Source organism: Strix uralensis, chromosome 17 (assembly GCF_047716275.1).
Source record: "Strix uralensis isolate ZFMK-TIS-50842 chromosome 17, bStrUra1, whole genome shotgun sequence".
In the NCBI taxonomy this organism is placed as follows: domain Eukaryota; kingdom Metazoa; phylum Chordata; class Aves; order Strigiformes; family Strigidae; genus Strix; species Strix uralensis.
The window spans coordinates 7598995-7619845 of record NC_133988.1 but is presented as its reverse complement, the minus strand read 5'-3'; the positions used below and the strand labels follow the sequence as shown (position 1 = coordinate 7619845).

Sequence of the window (20851 nt, the reverse complement as noted above, 5' to 3'; positions counted from 1 at the left end):
GTGCCCTTCCCCACTCCTCGCCCAGTGTGACATGACCTTGCTGGTGGGGGTCCCTGGTCCAGCCTTGGCCAGTGGTACCCACAGCTGAGACACTGTGCTGGCAGCCTTGGCACCTGCCTGCACTCCCAAACCACCCCCTGGGTGACCTCACCCCCACCCCTGTCAGGCACAGCACTGGGCACTCGACCTGCAGAGATCACCTTTATTCAGACATGGCCGCCTGCAGCGACCAGCAGTGCCCAAGCCCCACATTGCCACCGCCGAGACGCTCGGGGAGCTCCAAGCTATTAAATGTCCCCAGGGAAATGGGTGACAGTGGAGGCAGCCATGCCCACACCATGAGCACCCCGCCACCGCTGCCCATCCACACCCCTGCCTCAGCGGGACGAGGCTCCTGCGGCGGCGGGATGACGTGCCATGCCAGGGCTGGCTCCCGCTGGGCTGGCCGAGGGCACGCAGGCAGGCAGCAGGCAGGAGGGAGCCCAAGATGGGCACAGCCCCGGGTCTGGAGATGGGAAGGAGAGGGCAGCTCATGGCACAGCCTCACCCCACGGGATCCCGGCTGCAGCCAGTGCCCACCTCCCGGAGGAGCGGGCTGTCCCCATCCCCACAGTGGGGACCGTGGCCCTGGGCCACCCCAGCACCAGCAGAGGACTGTCAGGTGCCCAGTTCCCTGCGGAGTTTGATGATTTCCAGGAAGAGCTTCTCCTTCTCCAGCAGGATCTTCTCCTTTTGCAGCTGCAAGGTCTCCTTCTGCAACTCCAGGATCTCTGTCTGCAGCCGGCTCTGCTTCTCCCACCGCTCCCCAGCTGTGCCAACACAGCCCCCCAGGCCGGGCTGGGACCCCTCCGGTGCTGATGGGTGGCCTGAGCAGAGCAGAGAAACCCGTTAGAGCCGGAGAGGGGATGCGGAGCCACAGGGAACTGCCTGCTCCTGCCCTTTCTCTCCCCCTCGTGCCCCTGCCACTGCTGCACGGCCCTCCCAGCCCAGCTGCTCTCCGCAGGGCACCGGGCTGCTGGGCTGGGTTGGGGACACTGAAAGCAGACCCCAGGACCAACTCCCTGGCGGCTGTAACGCAGCCTCCCAAAAGGTTAACGGGCAGGATTTGGCCTTTCCCCCGAGCCACCTCAGTGTGCTGCATCTGCCGGTGGGAGCAGGGCAAGGCACGGCTGCCCCAGTGTGGGAGCTGGGACCAGCAGGGAGAGCGAGCGGGCCCTTCTCTTGGAAAAATGTGGGGTTTGGACAGCTTGTCCATGCCAAAGGAGGAGCTGCTGCCCGGGGAGGGCTGCTGCAGCTCTGCAACCCACCCGGCCTGGGGACGAGGCTGGGAGCCGCAGCGAGGGTCCGGCACGCCTGGCTCGGTGGGTGTTAGGGAGGCGGGCAGAGTCCGGCAGTAACGCGGGTGCCTCACCGTTCTCCTCCGGGGCCGGGGGGCTGGGGCTGGCTGTCCCCCTGCTCTGCATCGCCGGGCTCGCCATCGCGCTGAGGCATGGTGATACCAGCATCGGGCTCAGCGGGGCCTTGATGCGGACGGGCATGGGGGTCTCGGGGGAGCCGGCCAGTGGCACAGGGGCCATCCCCGCTGCACCCTGGATCTGCACTGAGGCGGGACAGGGAGCCGCTGCCGGGAGCACCCCAGCCGTGGGCAGGCTGGGGGTGGCGGGGGCCGTGTCGGGAGGCGTCAGTCTCTCTTCCACGCTGGCCTGGGGTCCCGCCGGGAGCAAGTTCTCCTTGGAGTTAGGCTCCCCAGCGGCTGCACCGAGGAGGCTCTCTGGTGCGGGGCCGGGGGCTGGTGGGGTCCCTGTGGGGCAGAGCGGGTCATGGCCCGGGGAGGCAGTGCTGCTCTGGCCATGCAGGAGCAAGTCCGGGGCGGCCTCCAGCACGCCGAGGGGGCTGCCGTCCGCCCTCGCTCTTAAGGGCGAGGCTGAGAGCAGCGGGTCCGGCAGCCCCGGGCTGGGCTTGTTGAAGAGAGCAAAGATGTTGTGGAAGAGCCTCTCCTGGGGCCGCTGGCGGAGCAGCGGGTGCTTCTCCACAGCCAGCTCCCTGCGGGCGTCTAGGACCATGTTGTGCCACTTCTTGCGGATCTCGTCGGGCGTGCGCTGGACCAGGGGGCTGAGGTTGTTGACGGCGGCTGCGATCTCCTCCCAGGCGCGCTGCCGGTCCAGCGTGTGCTTGTACCGGCCGCTCTTGGGGATCAAGATGTCCTTGCGGAGGCTGAACTCCTCCAGGATGAGGAATTTCTCCTCCTCAGAGAACTTGATGCGCTTCGACTTGGCCGCGCTCATGCTGCCCGGGTGGCGGGCGAGGAGGGGGTGAGGATGAGGATGGGTCGGGGTGGGTGCACTCACGCCGAGCACCGCTCCGCTCCCCCGCGCCGGGGGCACGCCGAGCCGGGGCTGCCGCACCGCTCGGGGCTCAGCGAGACCGGCTGTCCCGGGGGTGCCGATGCCGGGGCGCGTCCCCCCCACGCCCGGGCGCCCGGCGGGGTCCCCGGCTGCCGCCGCTCCCCTCCCGCCGGGCAGGGACCGGGCGGATGGCCGCGGGAAGCGGATGTGGCCGCGTCCTGTTCCGCGCCGGGGCGGGGCCGGTACCGGGGCGGGGCGGCGAGGGTGGCCCGGCCCGGCGGGGCGGCTCCGGGCCCGGGGCGGGGGGGCGGAACGCGGGGCGCTGGGTCTCCACCTGCCCCGCGGCTACCGGCGGCCGTGAGCCCGGGCGGCGCCGCGGGGCCGGGGAGCGGGGGCGGATGGCGGGGTTTGGGGCTCCCCGGCTGCGGCCCGCCCGCCTCCCCCCTGCCGCAGGCTCCCCCTCTCCCACCGCCTCTCCTGAGCAGGGAAATGAAAAGGCTTCAACGCTGGGAATGGTCTTGGCCTCTTTATTTGGGATGAAAGCCCCAGGTTGGCCATGAGCTAAAACACTGGTTAAAAAAAAGAAGGTGGTGGGAGTCGAGCAGTGCAAGGGGATGCAAGGGCCCTGGGGTTCATGTCCCCTCCTCCCAACCAGACCCCGGGGCAGGGATGCTGCGGGCAGGAGTGCAGGCACAGGCCAAGGCGATGCTGCACTCGTGTCCTTGGGCTGGAGAGTTAGAAAACATTAGGAACGAAGTGAATCTGTCCCGCACGGCGAGTGGGGTTCCCCTGAGTTACACCACCGAACTGGCAGTCCTGGCTGGTGGCCAGAGCGAGCATCTGGCAAATGGAGGGATGTGGCAGTGTGAGCCAGGAGCCTCGTGGCTGCGGGGCTTGGCACGACACTGCTCCATGCCCAGAGCTGTCAGGCAGCCCCGGATGGTGGTCCCAGCTCCCCTGGTGCATTGCCCCGGCTCGGCACATGGGCCAGTCCATGCTGCGCCAGCAGCTCCTGCACCAGCATGAGCTCCTGCTCCAGCTCCTGGGTGCTGCAGCCCAGTCCTGGCACGGTGGTGGCACTTTCCCCCAGCACCTGAAGCGCCTGTGCCACCAGCCGGGCCCTCACCAGCAGCACAGCCACAGCCACATGCAGCTTGGCACAGCCCAGCGCCTTCATCCCCCCGCGGGCAGCGGCCTCTGTGGAGAGAGCAGGTAAAGGAGCTGTGAGCATGACAGGGTCCCCCCAGGCAGAGCTGGCCCGGGGGATGAGGACATCAGCTTGCCTGTCCTGGGGGTTTCAAGCTGCACCATACCTTGGCTCCAGCGGTGCCTGCAGTACCGCAGGTCACGCAGGATTCCAGGGCCCACAGCCGCCAGCCAGCACAGAGCCGAGGCACAGAGTGGGCTGCTGGTGGGTGCCTTCTCCAGGAGCTGCAGCAGGATGGGGAGCAGCTGCTGCGCCAGGGCAGCTGGCTCCGCAAAAACGTTGGGTTCATCCTCCTTGTACAGGCTGGCAGCTCTGAGGGGGCAGTCAAGGCGCAAGTGAAGCCGAGGGCCAGCCCCATGGTACCCCACACTCACCCGTACCCAGCCCACAGGTCTGGCAACTCACTTGTTGGTCTCCAGCTCCTCCACAATGCCCCTGAGATCTAGGACAGGAAGGTGCTGCAGCAGCGAGTCAAAGGTTTCGGGGTGCTCCCCAAACTCTGCCAGGAGGAGCTGCAGGAGGGCCTGGAGCCCCACATTGTCCTGCACAAAGACGCAGCCACCTAGGAGTGGCTCCCCGGGATCTGGCCGCAAGAGGCTGGCGAAACCCGAGGCCTTGTGCCGGACCTCCCGCTCCTCATCTTGCAGAAGGTGAATGCCCACATTTATCAGCCTGGGGGAAGGGAAGAGAAGAAAAGGGAAGGGAAGGCCACCACACTCCCCTGAGCATTGCCAACCTGACTGGAGAGGGAGGAAGGATGAGAGCTCCCCGGGCAATGCTTCCCTAAAGGACTTTTCTCTTGGATCGTGAAAGGCACAGCCACTACCCGAAAGCTCACTGCTTGGGAGAGGAGGGACCCATCATGCAGTTTACTGCTCGTAAGGGACTGGCTACTTCTATTAAAATACCACCATAAATTTTTGTAGGCTGCAAGCTCTTAAGTGCTAGTGATTTTTGAATGAGTGGAGTTTTCTTTAATGCCCTTTAATTTTTTGCAGAGGACATTGCCTTTTACAGGGTCAGCCTACAACACCCCAGGGCTGTGGGCAGTGCTGCTTCTGCAAGGACTTACCGCAGAGCCACAGGGACAAACGAGGGACAGGCACCATGCAGGGATCGTCGTACCACATTGGCACCCGCTGTCTGCAGGGAGCAGGCGGCCGCCAGCCGCAGCACCTCGGATGAAGCAGACCGGCTGCAATCTTCCAGCGCTGTGCACCATCGCTCGACCAGGGGCCCGTCCTCGGCCCCAACCCTGTCAGAGGCCAGGGAAGGAGAGGGATTCAGGCACACCTACCAGCTCTATCCGAGTGTCGAAAGACCACCGGCTGCCCTGAGACCACAGGACCCAGAGACAAAGCTGTGATTTCTAGGCAAGAAGTTGTGGCTATTTCCAGCAAGGACTAAGGAGAAATCTGGAAGGGTCAGACAGAGCTCCCTGGCAGCGGCAGGGACCTACCGGTGGGCCAGAAGCAGGCTGGCGGCGCACAGCACCTGGAAGAGGAGGTCGGGGCTAGGATGCTCAGCCTCCACCATGTGCAGCAGCGTCTCCAGGCATGCTGCTGAGGAGCCCTGGAGCTTACAGGAAGCTTCGTGGGACCACGATGAGGGATCTCTGTAAAGATGCAGCAAAGCCTCAAGGTACAATCTCAGGAATTCTTTGTCTCTTCTCTTTCGCAGCACTGACCCCAAGCTTTCCTAGTTGACAACGGGAAAGAAGGCACACAGTTACTGGCCCCGGCCCTGCAGGGTGGTAACCTCAGTGTAACCGGCTGAGCACCCTGCACCTGTGACCCTCAGCCTGGGGAGCAGCGTGCTTCTCAGTGAGCACACAGCACCCCATCTGTGCAGTGCATTGGGGACCCTCTGCTTTACTTGGTGACTTCTGAGCCTCATCGTACCAGCAGTGTCAGCCTGAGAGCCTTCTCCAGCTCCTTGCACATTCCTTCCTCCCCAGCGATCACCCAGCTCAGGACAGCAAGCTGGACATCAGGATTTGGTTGCCGGAGAAGTGAGCAGACAGCACCAATCCGCTCGCCGTCCGCCAGCCGGGCTGCCTCGCTGCACACAAAGTGGGCCATGGTTTGGTGGAGGATGGCTGAGCCCACCTGCAGAAAACCAGGATCCTCCTTCCGACACTCGGCCTTGAGTGGGGTGTGTGCCCCTGAGTGGGGGTTCCTCACCTCCCACCCCCAGGCTCACCGCCAGGAAGGCCACAGCCATGATTTCCCTGGCAGGCAGCAGTACCTGCAGCTCGGCGCATCCCAGCTTTCCCCCCAGCAGGAGGCTGCCCAGCTCGGTGCTGATGGCAGCATGGATGCTCTGGGTGAAGCTAGGGCTGAAGGATGAGGGTAGGAGGGCAACGATCTGGAGGAAGGCAGCACGGATGAGTGGGCAGCGCTGGGCAGGGGTGAGCAGCCAGCCCCGCGCCTCCAGCTGCAGAGCCACGGGGCGCAGAGCCTCGGCCGACAGCCTGCGGGGAGACACGCAGCCTCACCATGGAGCCTGCAGCACAGGCGTGGGCGCTGCTTTTCAGCTGGAAAGCTGCATCTCAGCACAGAGTGACCACAGGGGCCAGGGGATGGCGTGGGACCACTCACCCCTTGGTGCCTGCGGGGGGGGCCAGCAGCGCCCGCATCTGCAGCAGGCACCCGTGGACGGCGTTGTGCGAGCGGACCCATCCGGGTGTGGCGGGGAGCTGCCGGGCCAGCTGCAGCAGGAGCCCCCGGCGCTGGGGTGGCGGGACAACCGGCACCAGTGCCTTGGCGGCCATCGCTCTCACGGCATAGATGGGGCTCCCCGCCAGCTCCAGCAGCAGCCCCAGGAAGTGAGCAGAGGGGCTGCAGAGCAAAAAGGGCACTGCATGGTGATGCTCCAGCTGGAGCAAAACCCCTCCCAAGAACTACGGCCAGCCCTAGCACTGCAGGACCACCCGCTGCAGGAGCCCGTGGCCGGGGCAGAGCATCCCTGCTGCCCCCTCACCTGCCGGGGCTGTCGGCACCAGGCTGCAGCTGGGCCAGGAGGGTGAGGACAGCGTGGAGTGCGGGGCGCAGGTGGGGCCTCCCCGGTGTGAGCCCTGTGGCTGCCCCCAGCTCGCCCAGCAGCACGGTGCCCAGCTGGGGATGCTGTCCAAGGAAGGCTTGCAGGCTCACCCCCTCCGCCGGGCAGCCCTCCCCACGGCTCCGCTGCTGGCCCAGCAGCCGGGACGTGAGGGCGCCTGCAGGCATGGAGCAGAAAGCAGGGTCAAGTCCTGTCCACCCTCTGCCCGACCCCCGGCACTTCGCTCTCTCCCTGAGGGGCCGCAGCGGTTCTGCAGGGATCTCTCCCCCTCAGTACTCACTGAAGAGCTGGATGGCCGCATTCCTCATGGCCCAGCACGGCGAGCTCAGGCCCCGCAGTGCCAGGGCCACCATCGGCGTGACGTGCCGCAGCAGTGCACTGCCCAGCCCTGTGCCACGGACCAGCGTCTGCAGCACATGGAGGGCACACACCTGGGGAGAGCATGTGGGGCTCAGCAGCACTGCGTGGGGAGGGGGCTCACAATTCCATCCAAAGGGAAGATGGTGGGAAGAGACAGGGGAGCCATGGGGCCATCAGCTCCCAGGCTGGCGGGATGGGCGGCGTGGCCAGGGATGCAGTTTTTTGCTCACCCTGAGGTTTCTGTGCTAGCTAGCTCAGAGCCCCAGTGCAGCTCCCTTTAGGAGACCTCGCACAGATCACCCAAACAGGCTACAGCAGCCAGGAGCTCAGTGCCCACTGTGCTCACCTGCGGGAGGTCGAGGGTCTGGTCCCAGTCCTGTGGCAGGGCTGTGGTGGCCAAGGCCAGCAGCGTCTGGACACAGCGGGTCAGCAGCGGCCGTGCCTGCGCCGGGGCCTCCCCGCTGACGATGCAGAGGAAGAGCATGGGGAAGCCAGCAGCACGGCGTGTGATCGAGCTGCTCCGGGGTCCACTCAGCGCTTCTAAGCCCTGAGGAACAAAACCCACCCGAGATATGGCTGGAAACTTGCTGGCTGGAGCCTGCAGCTGCTCTGCAGGGGAGGGCACCGGCTACACCAACCCCGCCCTGCATCATCTCAGTTGCCAGGTGGGTGCTCGCCTGAGGGTGGGGGGACACGGCTCTGGGGCTCCCCAGGGCACAGAAGGAACACGGGGCAGAATGAGCGCGGTACCTGCTCCAGCATGGTCTGTGGGATGGCCTGCAGCTCCGCGTCTGGGTGGTTCAGCAGAGCAGCACAGAACTTGGTGAAGCCCATGCTGCAGCCCTCCACCGCTCCCTAGGGCAGAGCAGCGTGAGGCCCCTGTGCCCCAAAGACTGCATCTGCCAGCACCCGCTGGCCCCCAGAAACCTCTTTGCAAAGGGGAAGGAGAAAGCGAGAAGACATGATGGTGCGGGGACGTGACAGGGTTTGGCACTGGGATCCCAGCCAGGGGCTTCCAGCCGTTCTCCACATCCTGCCCCAGAGCAGACCCTGCCCCTCTGTGCTCGCCCTCCCTGCAGGCCAGCGAGAGCCCCTGGCTATTGCCCCGGGCAGGGACAGGGCTGGAGGGGTGGGCAAGGGGCCGAGCCACCCCAGGCGGGACACGCTCTTACCCAGTGCCGGCAGCGCAGCAGGATTTCCTGGAACACCCTCGCGGCCGTCTGCAGGGTGGGGAGTGGCAGGAGGGGCCCCGATCCAGCAGGCAGCGCGGGGACCAGCAGCAGCTCAGCCAGGCCCCCCAGGAGCAGCCCTATCTCCTGGGAAGAAGCAGAAGGTCACCGGGACGGGTAGTGGGGCTACCCCATTCCTGTCCTGCCCCACCATCGCCACCACAGGGAAGCACAGTAGTGCTGCCATCACCCCCCAGCATGGGTGCGCTCGGTTGCTGGTGCCATCAGGCAGCGTGGCCACCAGTGTGGCCACGAGCATGCACAGGCTCCGCAGCATGGCGGTTTCCCATCCAGCTGCAAGGTGTGTGTGGCAGAGATGGCCTTTTTCCAGCCTCTGGAAAGGCTGTGGAGGAGAAGCCGGGATGGGCGACTGCAGGGCTGCAAGCCATGGAGCTTGGCTGTGCCACAGCTGGGGTCTGTCAGTGCCTGGGAGCCAGTTGGGCTGCATAAGGGCAGGCAGGGAGGTGGCTGCTTTTGGGGAGGCTGGTGGTTGCATTCTCCTTGGCAGGGGTGAGGATGGGTGCAGCAGCTCCGAGGTAAGGGCAGAGATTTCCCCTTGTTCATCCCCAGGGAGGGTGGATGCCCCAAGGGGAGCTAAAGAACTCAGCTGCTGAGGTGGGCTGGGTGGTGGGTGCCATGCTGGGCTGCCCCTCTCCCCAGTGCCATGAAGAGGGGTGCCTACCTTCACCGATACCCAGCAGCAGGTCAGGATCAGGCTGTGCTCCTCTGACAGCAGGACTGAGTCCTCCTCCTCTTCCTCCTGCCCCCGTCCTTTTCCCAGCATGATGAGGGAGCCGATGGCGTTCCCCATGTCTGCAAACGACGGGGCAGCAGCTGAAAAATGGAGAAGTCTGGTCTGAGCGGGGCAGTGCCTGCAGGGAGTGTGGGGCAGAGGGAGGGGGACGCTCCTGGGGGTTTGGGGGGACCTGCTGTCCCCTGTTCAGAGTGTACATAAGTGGCAGCAGTTCCTGTCCTGCAATGTGTCCCACTCAGGACCGTGGTTGTGCTTTGCCCCACTGCTCTTTCCACACCATTGCTGTAAGGGCTCTGCCAGTCCCTGCTCTCCCAGCTGCTCCAACTGGGCAAGTGCCTCACTGCTTCTGGAAGGGTTTTGCCTCAACTTCTGCTCTGTTCTCACATGCAGTTGAGAAAGGGACACAAAACCAGGTGCTAGCCACTCTGCTCCTGTGGTTTCCAGGATCCTCTGCCCAATAGCTGGAGTGTCCTTGCCCGGGTGTCCTCCTTTGGACCTTCCAGGCCAACCTTCCCTGCCTGGCCCCACTGCCGTCCCCTGCTAGAGGCAGTGAGCCCAAAGCAAGTGCACTCCCCGCAGGCTGGAGGGCTGCTGGGTTAAGGATGGCTGTGATGGAGGTATCAGTGGTTCCCAGGGCTGGTAACCCCCAGGGACATGCTCACCTTGCTCATCAGCACCGGGGCCTTGCTGGCTCTGCAGAGCACCCAGGAGGAAGGAGGTGATGTCTCTCACCGTGGTCACCAGGCGGGTGAGGAGCTCCTGCCAGCTCTGCGCCAGCTCTGCTGCCCGCATGGAAGTAGCCACCTCCGGCACCTGGAGCAGGCACCTCCGCAGGGCTGCGATGGCTCCTGCACACATACCCACCTCTGGTCACAGCTGTGGTCAGGGCAGCCCCAGCCCTCCTGCCTGAGCCTGCAGCTGAAATGGCTCACGGGCAGGGGGGCTCAGGGCCCCCAGGTGAAGGCCACGCTGGGCAGGTGGAGCAGTAATACAGGGGAACTGCAGCAAGGACATGGCATCAGCACTGAGTTTGTGGCCTCAGTCTTGCCTATACAATTCCTGCCTGCTCCAAATTCCCAGAAGGGAGACCTGCTGCAGGAGCCACGTGCTGCCCTGCTGGGCTGGGGCCATACCATGCATCGGTGCGCTGGCTGCTGCCTGCAGCAGGTCCTGGCATGCCACAGCATACTGGGCTTGCAGCATGTGGAGAAGGTGCTGAGCAAAGCACAGGCCTCGGTTGGGCAGTGTCAGGGCTGCTTCGGCCTCCAGGGCCAGGCTCTTCATGGTGCTGCTGTCTGACCTGGGGGAAGAGGCAGACACTGCTGTAAGAATGAGGGAGTTTTCTGCCCATCTTGTGCTATGCAGTTCCTTCCTTCTCCAATGCAGGCTCCTGCACCCCAACCCTACCCAGCTCCCCACTGCAAGGCTATTTCAAACCCAAGCCATTGCTGCCCTGAACTATAAACACAGACTCCAACGAGACACCGGTGCTGTCAACACACACTCCCAGGGGCTGCTGTGCCACCGCAGGGAGGGGGAAGCCGGGAGCTCATACTTCTGCAGGATGGTCTTCATCAGCACGGCTCCAGCTTCAGCCTCCTGCACTCGGGGGCTGCCCAGGGTGTCCTGGGCCAGCTGGAAGAGAGCCAGGGTGATGGGCTTGGGGAACGTGGCAGGGAAGTAGCGGACAAGCAGCTCCGATGCCAAGTCTCTGATCTGCCAAGACAGGAGAGGTGGGGGGAATCAAGACATGGGAGGAGGAAAAGGCAGTGGGCTTCCCCTCCGAGCCTGCTCGGGCCAAGATAGGTGTCCTTATGGCCTCACCTTGTCTTTACAAGGCTCACCTCATTAGTGCTGTCCTGCAAGCAGCTCAGCAGTGCCAACAAATTGGGCTGAGAGAAGAAGTCCCAGCAGCCGCGCTGCCTGGCATAGGTCAACAGCACGGCCATGGTCCCTGTGGGGGGGATATGGGGCAGCGGGACAGGATTGGCAGGGAGCACCCCTGCAGCCGAGGGGTGATGCTCCAGGTGGGCTGCCCATACTCACGTGGGGGCTGGCCTTTCTTCCTGTCAGGGCTCCAGGTGTCTGTGCAGGTCTCCAAAACAGTGGCCAGGAGGAGCAGACCTGTCTTCTTCCTCTGATAGTTGGAGCCTGGGCTGAGTGAGGTGATGCTGAGCTGCAGCAGCCACTCCACAAAGCCTGTGGGCAAAGAGTGTGGCAGCGAGTGATGCCAGACTGGGCACCCACGTGCGAATCCCCCAGGGCTGTGATGGAGGTGCTGGGGTGGCCACCTCACCTACTGCCTGAGCGAGCTGCCCTGCTCCCTCGCCTGGCTCGGTGCCTCGGGGTGCCTTCCCTCGCAGCTGGGCCAGCGAGCTGTCCCGCAGCCGGACCAGCGCCTTCCTCACCGCTGCCTGCAGCAGCTGCCGGAATGAGGAGGAGTCGCAGTTGAGGTTGAGGGGCAGAAACTCCCGCAGCAGCTGCACCTCACTACCCAAGAGGGGCTGGTTGGTGCTGGGGCTGCAGCAGAGCAGACCCAGCGCTGCCAGCCGAATGCTCTCCTCGCGGGCACCCAGGCAGCAGGAGAGACGCTCCAGCGCCTCGCCCCGCAGCGGCAGGGACCCTGCCACGCTCTTCTGCGCCTTCAGCAGCGAGACCCAAGCCCGGAGCGATGCTGTGTCCTGGCCACTGAACTGGGTGGCCAGTGGTGCCTGGGTGGCCGGGAGCTGCCGCAGGGTCCAGGCGAGGAGGTGGTTGGTGGCGTTGCTCTGCAGGATGGGCCGGGGGGAGCAGAGTGCCTGGGAGAGCAGGGGCAGCCAGTGCAGCGTCCACTGCTCTGCCAGAGCCGCCTCCGCACCCCGCTGCCCGTCCTGCCGCTCGGCACACTGCTGCCGCACCAGGGCCTTGTAGACCTCGGTGGCTGCGGGACACAGGTGGTTGGTGGAGAGGCAGCTCAGGAGGTGCTGCGGCAGGTCCGGGTAGGCATCCAGCACCTGGGAGAAAGGCAGACGACCCTCATCCCCATGCCAGGCTGAAGGCTGGGTATGGTGGGGGACGGATCTGGGTACAGACCACACTGCGGTCACCCACGGCACCAAGATCTCTGGTACCCCAAGCTGCTTTTGGCCATATTTTGGTGGGCATCCACAGGCACAGCTTCCCTCCCCACTGGCAGTGCCTAGGGATACATCAGTGTTGCTGCAGCTCACTACCCCACCAGGGATACTATCGCTTAGGTGATGTCAAAACAGCCCCCCGGGCTGGGAAGGCTGCCTGCCCGCATGGCTGAGCCAGGCAGGGGAAGGTGACAGGCAGTGGACAGAGGCTGTGCCACATGGGACCAAGCCTCCCTGTCCCCCCGCCTTCCCTACCTGCTGGCTGCCCACGTAGGGGATGATGGCACACAGGGGCACGTATCTGGCTTTGATTTGCCACGGCATCGAGACCACCCTCTGCAGCATCTGTTGGTAGAGGGGTCTCTCCTGGTCCTGGAAGTGCTGGCACTCCAGGTGGTAGATCTCCAGGAGCAGTCGGAAGGAGCTGTGGATGAACTCGGACACCCCTTCCACCTGCGGGGAGAAGGCCAGCAGCAAGCAGGAGCAGTTAGGGTGGGCTTCCTCTCATCTTGCTGCGTCAGAAAAGACCCTTTGCTTTCCTGTGGCCATGAACTTTCAGTACTGGCTGGTAAGGGTTAGGAGCTGTGGACGTGGGGATGGCAGGTGGTGAGCCAGCAGGCGTGGACAGGCTGGGACTGCACTGGTGGAGGTGCAGTCCCAGCCTAGGATGGCAAAACATGGGGACATGGCCCTGCACAGGCTGTGTGTGACAAGTGCCCCGGCCTCAGCAGTGTGGGTGCCCCTGCCCTGCCAGAGGGCAGCTGCAGGCAGCCGCAGGCAAGGGGGTTGTATTTGGTTGGTGGAGCTGAAACAGTCAGGGCTGTGTTATGGGCAGGGGAACAGCAGCTGAGGCAGGTGAAGGAAGGGCTGTTTCTGGCTGCCGTGGCATGGGCCTTCAGGACCCTGGTCTTACCGGGGTCTCAGCATTGTCCCACACCAGCTGGGTGAGCTGCCGGAGCAGCTCGGTGTCCTGGGCCAGGATGCGGGTCCCGGTCAGGCGCCAGACGGCAGGCAGGCTCTCCCGCAGGCGCTGCAGCCACAGGGCACAGGCTGCAAAAGCAGAGAGCACCGCTGCAGCCCTCGCCCCGAGACTCATCTGCGCAGAGCCGGGGTGGGCTGCTGGGCTTAAGGACCCCATGCGCAAGGGGAGCAGTTTCCCCGTTAGGTGCAGAAGAGCCCAAGACGGTTAGTAGTGTCCATTGGGCTGAATGGAGAAATTAATAGCCGTTTCCAGACCAGCTACCAAGATCCAGAAAAGCATCTTCCCTGGGAGAAGATAAAGCACCACAGGGGCTCTGTGCTGCAGGGGCACTGTGAACCTTCCAAACCTCCCCACCACGGCGTGGTCATCATCTCCTACCTTGGAAGCAGTAGTAGTGGCAATCCTTCTGCTCCTTGGTCAGGGCACACACAGTGGGAAAGACCACATCCAGCAGCAGGCAGGCCTGCGGGAGCACAGCGGCTCAGGCAGCGGGCAGGAGCGGGCTTTCCAGGGTGAGAAAACCCCGCCATGAGACAGGCAAAGTGAGCACTGCCTAGTTTTTCTGCTCTTACAGCAGCTTATTGCTAGCTTTTGCTCCCTGTCTGGAAGTTCTCAGCTCTTGAGAATTCAGGATATGCTGGAGATGGGCAGAGCTGGAGGCTACACCTGGCCCAGGGCAGCCCTGGGTTCATGCTGCAGGAGCACCGGGCAAAAGCTGCTGCCGTTTTGCTTGTGCTGGGGCTACTTTTAGCAGCTCCCAGCTTCTCAGCTCCCCAGGAGAGGGAAATTCCTGCTCAGATGTCTTTGGAAAAAGCAGGCTCCTGCCTAACACACCATGCACAGTGGGATGTGTGGAGATGCTGGTGCAGCCTGGCTATGTCCCCCAGTGACTCAGAGCCCCTACCAGTGGCTGCCAGCCCTCTCCAAGGGTTCTCAAGCCCTGGCTGTTGCGTTTGAGCTCTCCTACCTTGTGGGTGAAGCTCTCCAGCTCGCAGCTGAGGATGTCCATTTTGCAACACGTCAGCAAACCTCTGGTGAGCACCAGCTTCTCCAGCCCATCTGGCTCCAGGACAGGAGGGACCTCCACCACCAGCTCCCCAAACTTCAGCTCCTCTGCACCTGGTGGGAAATGGCTGCATTAGATGGCAGAAAGATTCCAAACCCAAATGCTGTTCCAAGAGTGAACTGCCCTGGCTCATTCTGGAGTGACTGTGGGAGGTGGCCTGTGGCAGCTGGGGCTCCCAGACCCCAAGAGCAGGACGCTGCAGTGTCTAGCTTGCACTGCTGGTAAGTGGGACTGGCTTCTGTCCCCTCGCACCCGAACACACCTGTCCCTGCCGTCCCCTTCGCCAGAAGCCATCCCTGCCTCGGGACGGAGCACGCACCTTGGTCAGGGAGCTGGAAGAGGGCCACCACGGCGCTGGCCCCACGCTCAGGCTGTGGGGCTGTGTTCACCAGCATGCTCAAGGCTGTGCCTGCCAGCAGCCTCGTGTCCTTGTTCGGGGCCTGGACTTGCAGGGAAGGCAAAGGCACAGTGTAAAATGCCATTTAAAACCAAACTCCACCGAAACCTCCCTCCATGCCCATGCAGGCAACTACACAGGGTGTCTCGGACACCTCAGACACTGGAGCTGCCTCTGCAGGCTCCCCTCAGGGAGGGGAAAACACCCTGAAAGGACAGCATTGCTCTGCTCCTCGGGACAGGCAGCCCCGTCCCTCCCGGGGGCCGTACGCACCTTCCCCCATGCCACCTCCAGCAGCAGCCCTAAGAGGCTCTGCAGGGCTTCGCTCTTCCCTGCCGCACTCCACACCAGGGGGGCCACGTCCTTCGGGAGCGCCTGGAAGAGCTGGAGGCAAGCCTGGAGGAGGAGGGACAGGGCCTGTGGGGATGGCTGTCAGCATCCCTCACCTCCCAAAAAGCAGCAGTTCCCTAGGGATGGCCATCTGAAGAGGTGCTGTGTGCCACATCTCTCCTGGACATTGTTGCCAGTGCCCGGCCAATCCTTGCAGGGACTGATCCTTCCCCCCTCCTCCAAAATTCAGCTCTTACCTTGACAGCCAGGTAGCCCCACGTGCTGCCGGGCGCGGGCTGGCTCTGCAGCACCCAGCGTAAGGTGGTGGCCAGGCGCTGCAGCAGCTGGGCCAGGTTCTGCCGCCAGTGCTGCCGGCCCAGGCTGCTCTCCTCCATGAACATGCAAACTGCGGGCAAGGGGACAGCATCATTCCCTGGCCCTCCCAGCACTGTGCCCACAGCCAGCCCTGCTCCCAGTTAAGCCAAGGGCTGTGCTGCTGGTAAGCAGTGTGAGAATGGGGCTGGGATGCAAGGGGTGCTTTGACTTGTCCGGTTTCCAGTTGTCCCAGGTGGGTGGGCAGAGCCATTGGGTGTTGCTGGGACCTCTGCAGAGATCCCACAGATCCAGCTGATCCCTGCTACCCCTCCCACAAGCACAGAGAACCCAGTCTGAGTGGGCAGGAGATGTCTCTTGTGTTGGTGGTGTGGGCTGGGAGAAGCCCCTGGAGGGGAAGGAGCAGAGACTGACCTGACTGAAGGTCCCCAGGAGACAGCACCTGCAGGGGCAGAAGGACAGTTTGTCCTGAATGATGACATGGTGGGGCTCGGTCCCTTGGGCAGGAGGGTCCTGCCTGTGCCAGGAGCTGTCCCGGGGATGAGCGAAGGGCTAGTGTGACGGGCAGCCACATGTCACCAGCTGCAAGCAAGGGCGAGCACCCAGCACGGTGGGAAGAGAAGCAAAGGACCCGGGGCAGCCCAAACCAGGGGGCCCCTGTCACACATGGGCCCTAGCCAAGCCCCCGCAAAATCTGTGCCACCGCATAACTGGGGTGCTCTTACCTCTCCCTGTGGCGCCAGGCCGGCCAGCAGCATGCCCACCTCCCGGGCCAGCAGGGCTTCCTTCCCCACCGCCAGCTGGGTCACAATCTGCCGAGAGACACCCCGAGTCAGCCGCTCTGACCCCCAAGAGATACCAGCTGCAATGCACTTTAGGGGAGCTCTGCGGTGTCACCGTGGCCCCTTTGCTGGTAAGGATGCACTGCACCGGAGCTGTGCCGGCGGCAGGCACAGCCGGGCGAGATCACTGCTTGCACTTGTGGCTAATAGAGCTCCGAAGCCACAGCTCAGCTGGTTGTGTTACAGACCTGTTCCAGTTTCTGGAAGGAGCTGGAGCTGCCGGTTGCCTCCATCTGGAAAGCCAGGACGCAGCGGAGCAGGGGCCGTGCCTCCGCCTCGCCCAGCGCCCGTAGACCCTCACTCAGAGCCCGCGACAGCAGGAGAGCCTCCTCCAGGTGCTTGTCTTTACATCTCTTGGCAGTACTCCTGAAACAGGACAGGGATGGCGGTGAGGATACCCCAGCTCAGTGGGGATTGGGGTGGGGATACCCCAGCTTGGTGGAGATTAGGGTTGGGGTGCCCCGGTTCAATGTGGCTTGGAAAGGGGGTACCCCAGCTCAATTTGGATTGGGGTGGGGGTGCCTCGTCTTGGTGGGGATTAGGGTTGGGGTACCCCAGTTTGATTTAGATGGGGTAGGGGTGCCCCAGCTTGAGAGGGGTTAGGGTTGGAGTGCCCCAGGGTGTGATGCTCCTCTCTCCCAACTGCACTCAGCATTGCACGGGGCAGAGTGTGGGGAGGGGGGGCGAAACTCCTCAAAACTCAGCGTCCACAACCCAGCCTGTTCTGGCAAACGCAAGTCCTTCGCGAGGGGCGGGCAGGAGGGCCCAAAAAATCCTAAAACTTGCTGCCCAGCTTCTGCAGAGCGGGTGGAAGGAGATGAGGGCAAGTGGGGGTGGGTCGGTCCCCATGCCAAGGACAGAGCCCCCCCCCCCCCCCCCCCTCCCTCCCTCCCCACCTCCCGACCCGCGCCCGGGGACGCTCGGGGGCTCCGCGCCGGGTACCCGCACCCGGGGGGATGCTCGGGGGCTCCGCGCCGGGGGGATCCCCGGGAGACCCGCGCCCGGGGGGATGCCGGGGTCCCCTCGCCCAAGGTCCGTCCTCTTACCCCGCGAATTGCCGCAGGCAGCGCAGGCAGGAGAGCACCGGCTGGGCGATGCCCAGCGCCCCGTAGAAGGCGGCGCAGGCCCGCGCCTCCCGCTCGGCCCCCGCGGCCGGTACCGCCGCCATAGAGCTCGGCCGCGCCGCTGCCGGCTCAGCGGCCCCCCCTAGCGCTGCCCCCCACTAGCGCTGCCCCTCCCCGGCCGCCGGGCGCGGTCCCAGGGGCGGTGGAAGCTCCCGGCAGCGCTGGTGGTGCTCAAGGCTGCAAAGTCGGGGATTAAAAACCAACATCTGCGAGTGCTGCCGGAGCAGGCGGGGAGCGAGAGCCCCGCAAGGGCTGAAGGCGGCCGGCTGGTGCTTGCGGCCGGACAGCGGGAGGTGGTGCCTGTTAAGAGGTCGGAAATACCAAATGAAGGGCTTCAGGGTGAAATAGTAGTCTCACTCCATCGTGCCTCTTTGAATTAGAGGAGGTTTGCCCCCCCCCGAGTCGTCCTGCTACACCATGGCACCATCTCTGTCAGCCAGCATCCCTGTTACAGCCAGTGGAGGGACTCCGCTTCTTCCTGTGGGATGGAATGGCCTTTGGGGAGAGAAACAGATTTATCGTAACACTTGATGTTAACTATCATCAAAGCCGAATTATTTTATTTGGGTTCTTTTTGTCAGTTGGAACAGGGTTGAACTATTTTAACAGGCACGATTTTAAGATGACCTTTAAAGGTGCCTTTCAACCCAAATCGTTCTATGATTTCTGTGTCTTTATTAAACACAGTTATGACTCCTGACTAACGCATCCCACTGAACTTCACCCAGCAACTACTGAGAAAGTGCTTCTTGCTGGTTTTGACCTTGACGGATTGTTTTTTCCCTGGGTTGTTTCTCACAGTGGCACTGGAGCAAGCGATGGGCATCAGCCGCTTGGGTGACGGCCCAGGCAGCGCAGGAGAGCACGACTGGGACGGGCCAGCGTCTGTGCTGGGTGACCAGGAGGATGTTGAGATGTGGCTCCCTGGGTGAGTGCTGTGCTTGGGGACAGAGGGACCCCGGCCTGTAGTTTTTGGCAACATTTGAACATTTGCCAGCAGCACCTGTCTCTGTTTCGCTTTAGAAATCAACCTAGAAACCCAAATCCACCCAGGAGTCCAGGTTTGCCCAAACTGCTGTCAATATCAACCAGTGAAGCAGCCCAGGATTTACCCCAGGCAAGGCAGAGCAGTACAGGAGGACAGTCATGCCCTCGGACCCGCTCCTCTGTTCCCTGAGCACCATGGCCACCTCACATGGGTGATGAGGGAGTGGGGGAAGCGCTGCCAAACCAGAGCTCTCACAGGTGCCGGCACCCAGGCAGGGGCAAGGTAGGGAAGGGTGCTCCTGTGTTTTAGGGTGTCCAAAGCTCCCATTCCCATCCCCTTGTGCTGACTGCAGAAGGGAGGGGCAGAGGGGGGCAAGGGGGATTTTTCTGGTTTCACCATAGGAAGGATTTTCAAACCCTATAAATTCACTTTTGACAAGTGAATGGCTAAAGCAGATTAACCTTTTTGCTAATCCTCTATAATGGCTTTGGAATCTCCTTAACCAATAAGAAAATGATAAGAGCCTGTTTCTTTTCTTTTTATCTATATCTATATTGTCCTCCCTTGTCTGCATTTTTTTTCTTTCTTGTTTTATTTTCCTTTCCTTTTCTAATATGAAATAGCCCAGCGATCCTATCTCCTGGAGGCTCAGTAAACAGAACATCAATAATCCCTTTCCTTTATTCCTCTCCGGTAACAGGGTGCAGAGAAGTGTCTGCCGATTGGGATTTGATTACCAGCAGCTATCAAAAGTCTCTTTGTAAGATCTGGGTCCTAAATCCCATAATTCTTTGATAAAAGAAGTATTACCAGTCCATTTTCTGAAGTGAAAGGTATGGGAGGAATGAAAGAAAGCAATCAGTGGAGATCCTAATAGGCTAAGTGTATGTGCGGTGAGAAGTCAGGGACGGGCAGGGGAGGCCAGGGAAAAGCCTCCTTTGTTAAGGATGGGGAAAGAGAATTAATCTGCTTCAGGCATATGATTATTACAGCTGAGAGCAGAAAGGGTCAGATCCTGTACTTGCCCATGGCACGTCCCTGCTCGCCTGCCCTATGGTGCCTCTGGACCAGCACAGTGTGGGGAGCAGAACCTGGCCCTACATCCATCTCCCATGACAGTGTTTGGGTACGTGCACAAAAACTGGGAGCAGTTTGCGATGATCCCTGGCATTGGTGCATCCCCAGTGCCTCTCTGGAGCGCTGACAACTCGGCAGGACAGCAGCAAACATGTCCAGACCAGACGGCTACAAAGGTGTGACCCTCTCAAACTATGGCAAGTATGTAAAGCACAGTTATGATTTATGTTATGTCATTGGAATAGCTGAAGGAGAGACAAATAAAGGGATGGAAGGAAAAATAGTTGTTTGGTTTTAAGTTAGATTTTACACAGATTTGAGGGTCACAGGTAAAGTGGCTATGGGGCATCTCTTCCTGGCACTAGGAGATCAGCAGGGTGAGGAAGAGCAGGCAGAAAGTAGGGCCAAGGAGAAAAGAATGGTGGCTGAGAGGGGGCTCTCCTGGAGACTGGCTCTCATTTTTGCACAATGCTGGAGGAGTTGCTGGGCTGTTGAGTGTGAAGCCACGAGGTGCCACAAGGACCTCTGATGTGCAGTGGTTTAACAGCACTCACCTGTGTGTCTCCTCCTCACGAGTGGTACTGGTATCTTCTCTCCCCTGCAAAGAAACACCAAGCGGGAGAGTGTTCCCCACGTGAGCTCCTGAAGACTTGCTACTCACCTTGGCTTAAACTGCACTGAGGGCAAGAGAACTTGGGTTTAAACTTTCCTAAACAACCTGAGCTCAACCACACCTTCTCTATTTTAACCCCAGCTACTCATTTCATTTATAAACCCAAGGTGCAAGATGTCTTCTCTCCTTCTGTGGGTCGCATCTGCCAGGACTTGCTGTTTGTCCTCAGGAGGGTTGGTGCCAGGCATCCCCTCCCACCCTGAGTCACCACTCTTGGCCGTAGCCTTACCCCAGTTTCTCTTGCTGGACAGAAGAAGTTGGGAATTGAACTGACAGAGCTTTGGGGAAGCTGTGGGCTCACTGAACCTCCCATTAGCTGTGGCAGTGAGACCACGCTCCTGCCTGAGCTGCTGCGGGACCTTGCTGCCTGCCTGCCTGCACACAGAGGCAGCAGGCAGCAATCCTCCCTTTCCCTTCCCAGCGCCGAGCACGGGTACAACTCGGCTCTACAGGAGGTAGCTACATGCCACTAAGCTATGCCACAGAGCTGCTGTGAGCTGCCGGTAATCTAATTTATTAAGGGCTTTGAATTCTTACAAAGAATATGTTGCATACATGCAAAGCATCTGCATTATCACTGTGATTAGGGCAGTGGAGGTAGGGGAAAGGGGAAGGAGGGAAAATACAATTTCTCTTTCAGCAGAAAATAAATCAACTTTTGCAGAGAGTTCTGGTACAGCCAAAGGCTGCGCTATCATTAAAAATGTTTTTTTATTAAGCTGAACTCTCTCCTCTCTCATATTGTATGATATGACAGCTCTCTTTTGACGGGAAAGCTTTCATTTGGCCAGAGAAAGGGATAATTTGCTTCTTTTAAGGAGTTAATCCTCTGGTCCATTTCCGGGCTGGGAACAGCTATCCTCCCCCTTCCTTGGATCGGAGGCTGCAGCACAATGGAGATCATAACCACCTCAAATCTACACCCGAGATGGAGAAATCAGATTTCCTTCTCCAGTCATTTCTGTGGG

The 20851-nt window shown here is 61.8% G+C and overlaps 2 protein-coding genes across 6 annotated transcripts; both read right to left on the bottom strand.

Moving 5' to 3' along the window:
- Positions 1-184: 184 nt before the first annotated feature.
- LOC141951115 (uncharacterized) lies at positions 185-3259 on the bottom strand. Its single transcript, XM_074886932.1, has 3 exons — positions 3154-3259; positions 1412-2563; positions 185-866 (listed from the first exon to the last, which is right to left on the bottom strand). The coding sequence occupies exons 1-3, from the start codon at positions 3257-3259 to the stop codon at positions 658-660; spliced, it is 1467 nt and encodes a 488-aa protein (XP_074743033.1). The 3' UTR covers positions 185-657.
- On the bottom strand, positions 2859-17211 carry LOC141951247 (tRNA (32-2'-O)-methyltransferase regulator THADA-like). 5 transcript variants are annotated; one of them, XM_074887247.1, is made up of 31 exons: positions 17068-17211; positions 16210-16387; positions 15905-15991; positions 15594-15621; positions 15104-15252; positions 14790-14912; positions 14439-14559; positions 14021-14172; positions 13432-13516; positions 12985-13121; positions 12327-12524; positions 11252-11948; positions 11002-11154; positions 10800-10909; positions 10511-10671; positions 10089-10255; positions 9618-9803; positions 8884-9035; positions 8145-8288; positions 7723-7827; positions 7319-7519; positions 6893-7043; positions 6535-6769; positions 6153-6392; positions 5800-6025; positions 5454-5660; positions 5012-5250; positions 4625-4807; positions 3958-4224; positions 3659-3864; positions 2859-3542 (listed from the first exon to the last, which is right to left on the bottom strand). In XM_074887247.1, exons 1-31 carry the CDS (start codon positions 17187-17189, stop codon positions 3271-3273), a joined length of 5682 nt encoding a protein of 1893 aa, XP_074743348.1. In that variant the 5' UTR covers positions 17190-17211; the 3' UTR covers positions 2859-3270. The 5 variants fall into 5 exon arrangements, with proteins under 5 accessions (XP_074743348.1, XP_074743349.1, XP_074743350.1 ...); XM_074887248.1 differs by lacking the exon at positions 7723-7827; XM_074887249.1 differs by lacking the exon at positions 2859-3542 and having other exon boundaries at positions 3664-3864; positions 3958-4094.
- Positions 17212-20851: the final 3640 nt, after the last annotated feature.

Bases quoted from the DNA above. Each gene is read 5' to 3' on its own strand.
- LOC141951115 (XM_074886932.1), bottom strand. From the start codon at position 3,259: ATGGAGCAGTGTCGTGCCAAGCCCCGCAGCCACGAGGCTCCTGGCTCA. The intron at 2,564-3,153 runs GTTCGGTGGTGT...GGCGCGGAACAG, and splicing joins GCCACCAGCCAGGACTGCCA to GACGCGGCCACATCCGCTTC. The intron at 867-1,411 runs GTGAGGCACCCG...TGCTCTGCTCAG, and splicing joins CCCGGCCCCGGAGGAGAACG to GCCACCCATCAGCACCGGAG.
- LOC141951247 (XM_074887247.1), bottom strand. From the start codon at position 17,189: ATGGCGGCGGTACCGGCCGCGGGGGCCGAGCGGGAGGCGCGGGCCTGC. The intron at 14,173-14,438 runs GTGCGTGCTCCG...ATTTCCCACCAG, and splicing joins CTTCCAGCTCCCTGACCAAG to GTGCAGAGGAGCTGAAGTTT. The intron at 13,122-13,431 runs GTAGGAGATGAT...CTGCTTTTGCAG, and splicing joins CCACTACTACTGCTTCCAAG to CCTGTGCCCTGTGGCTGCAG.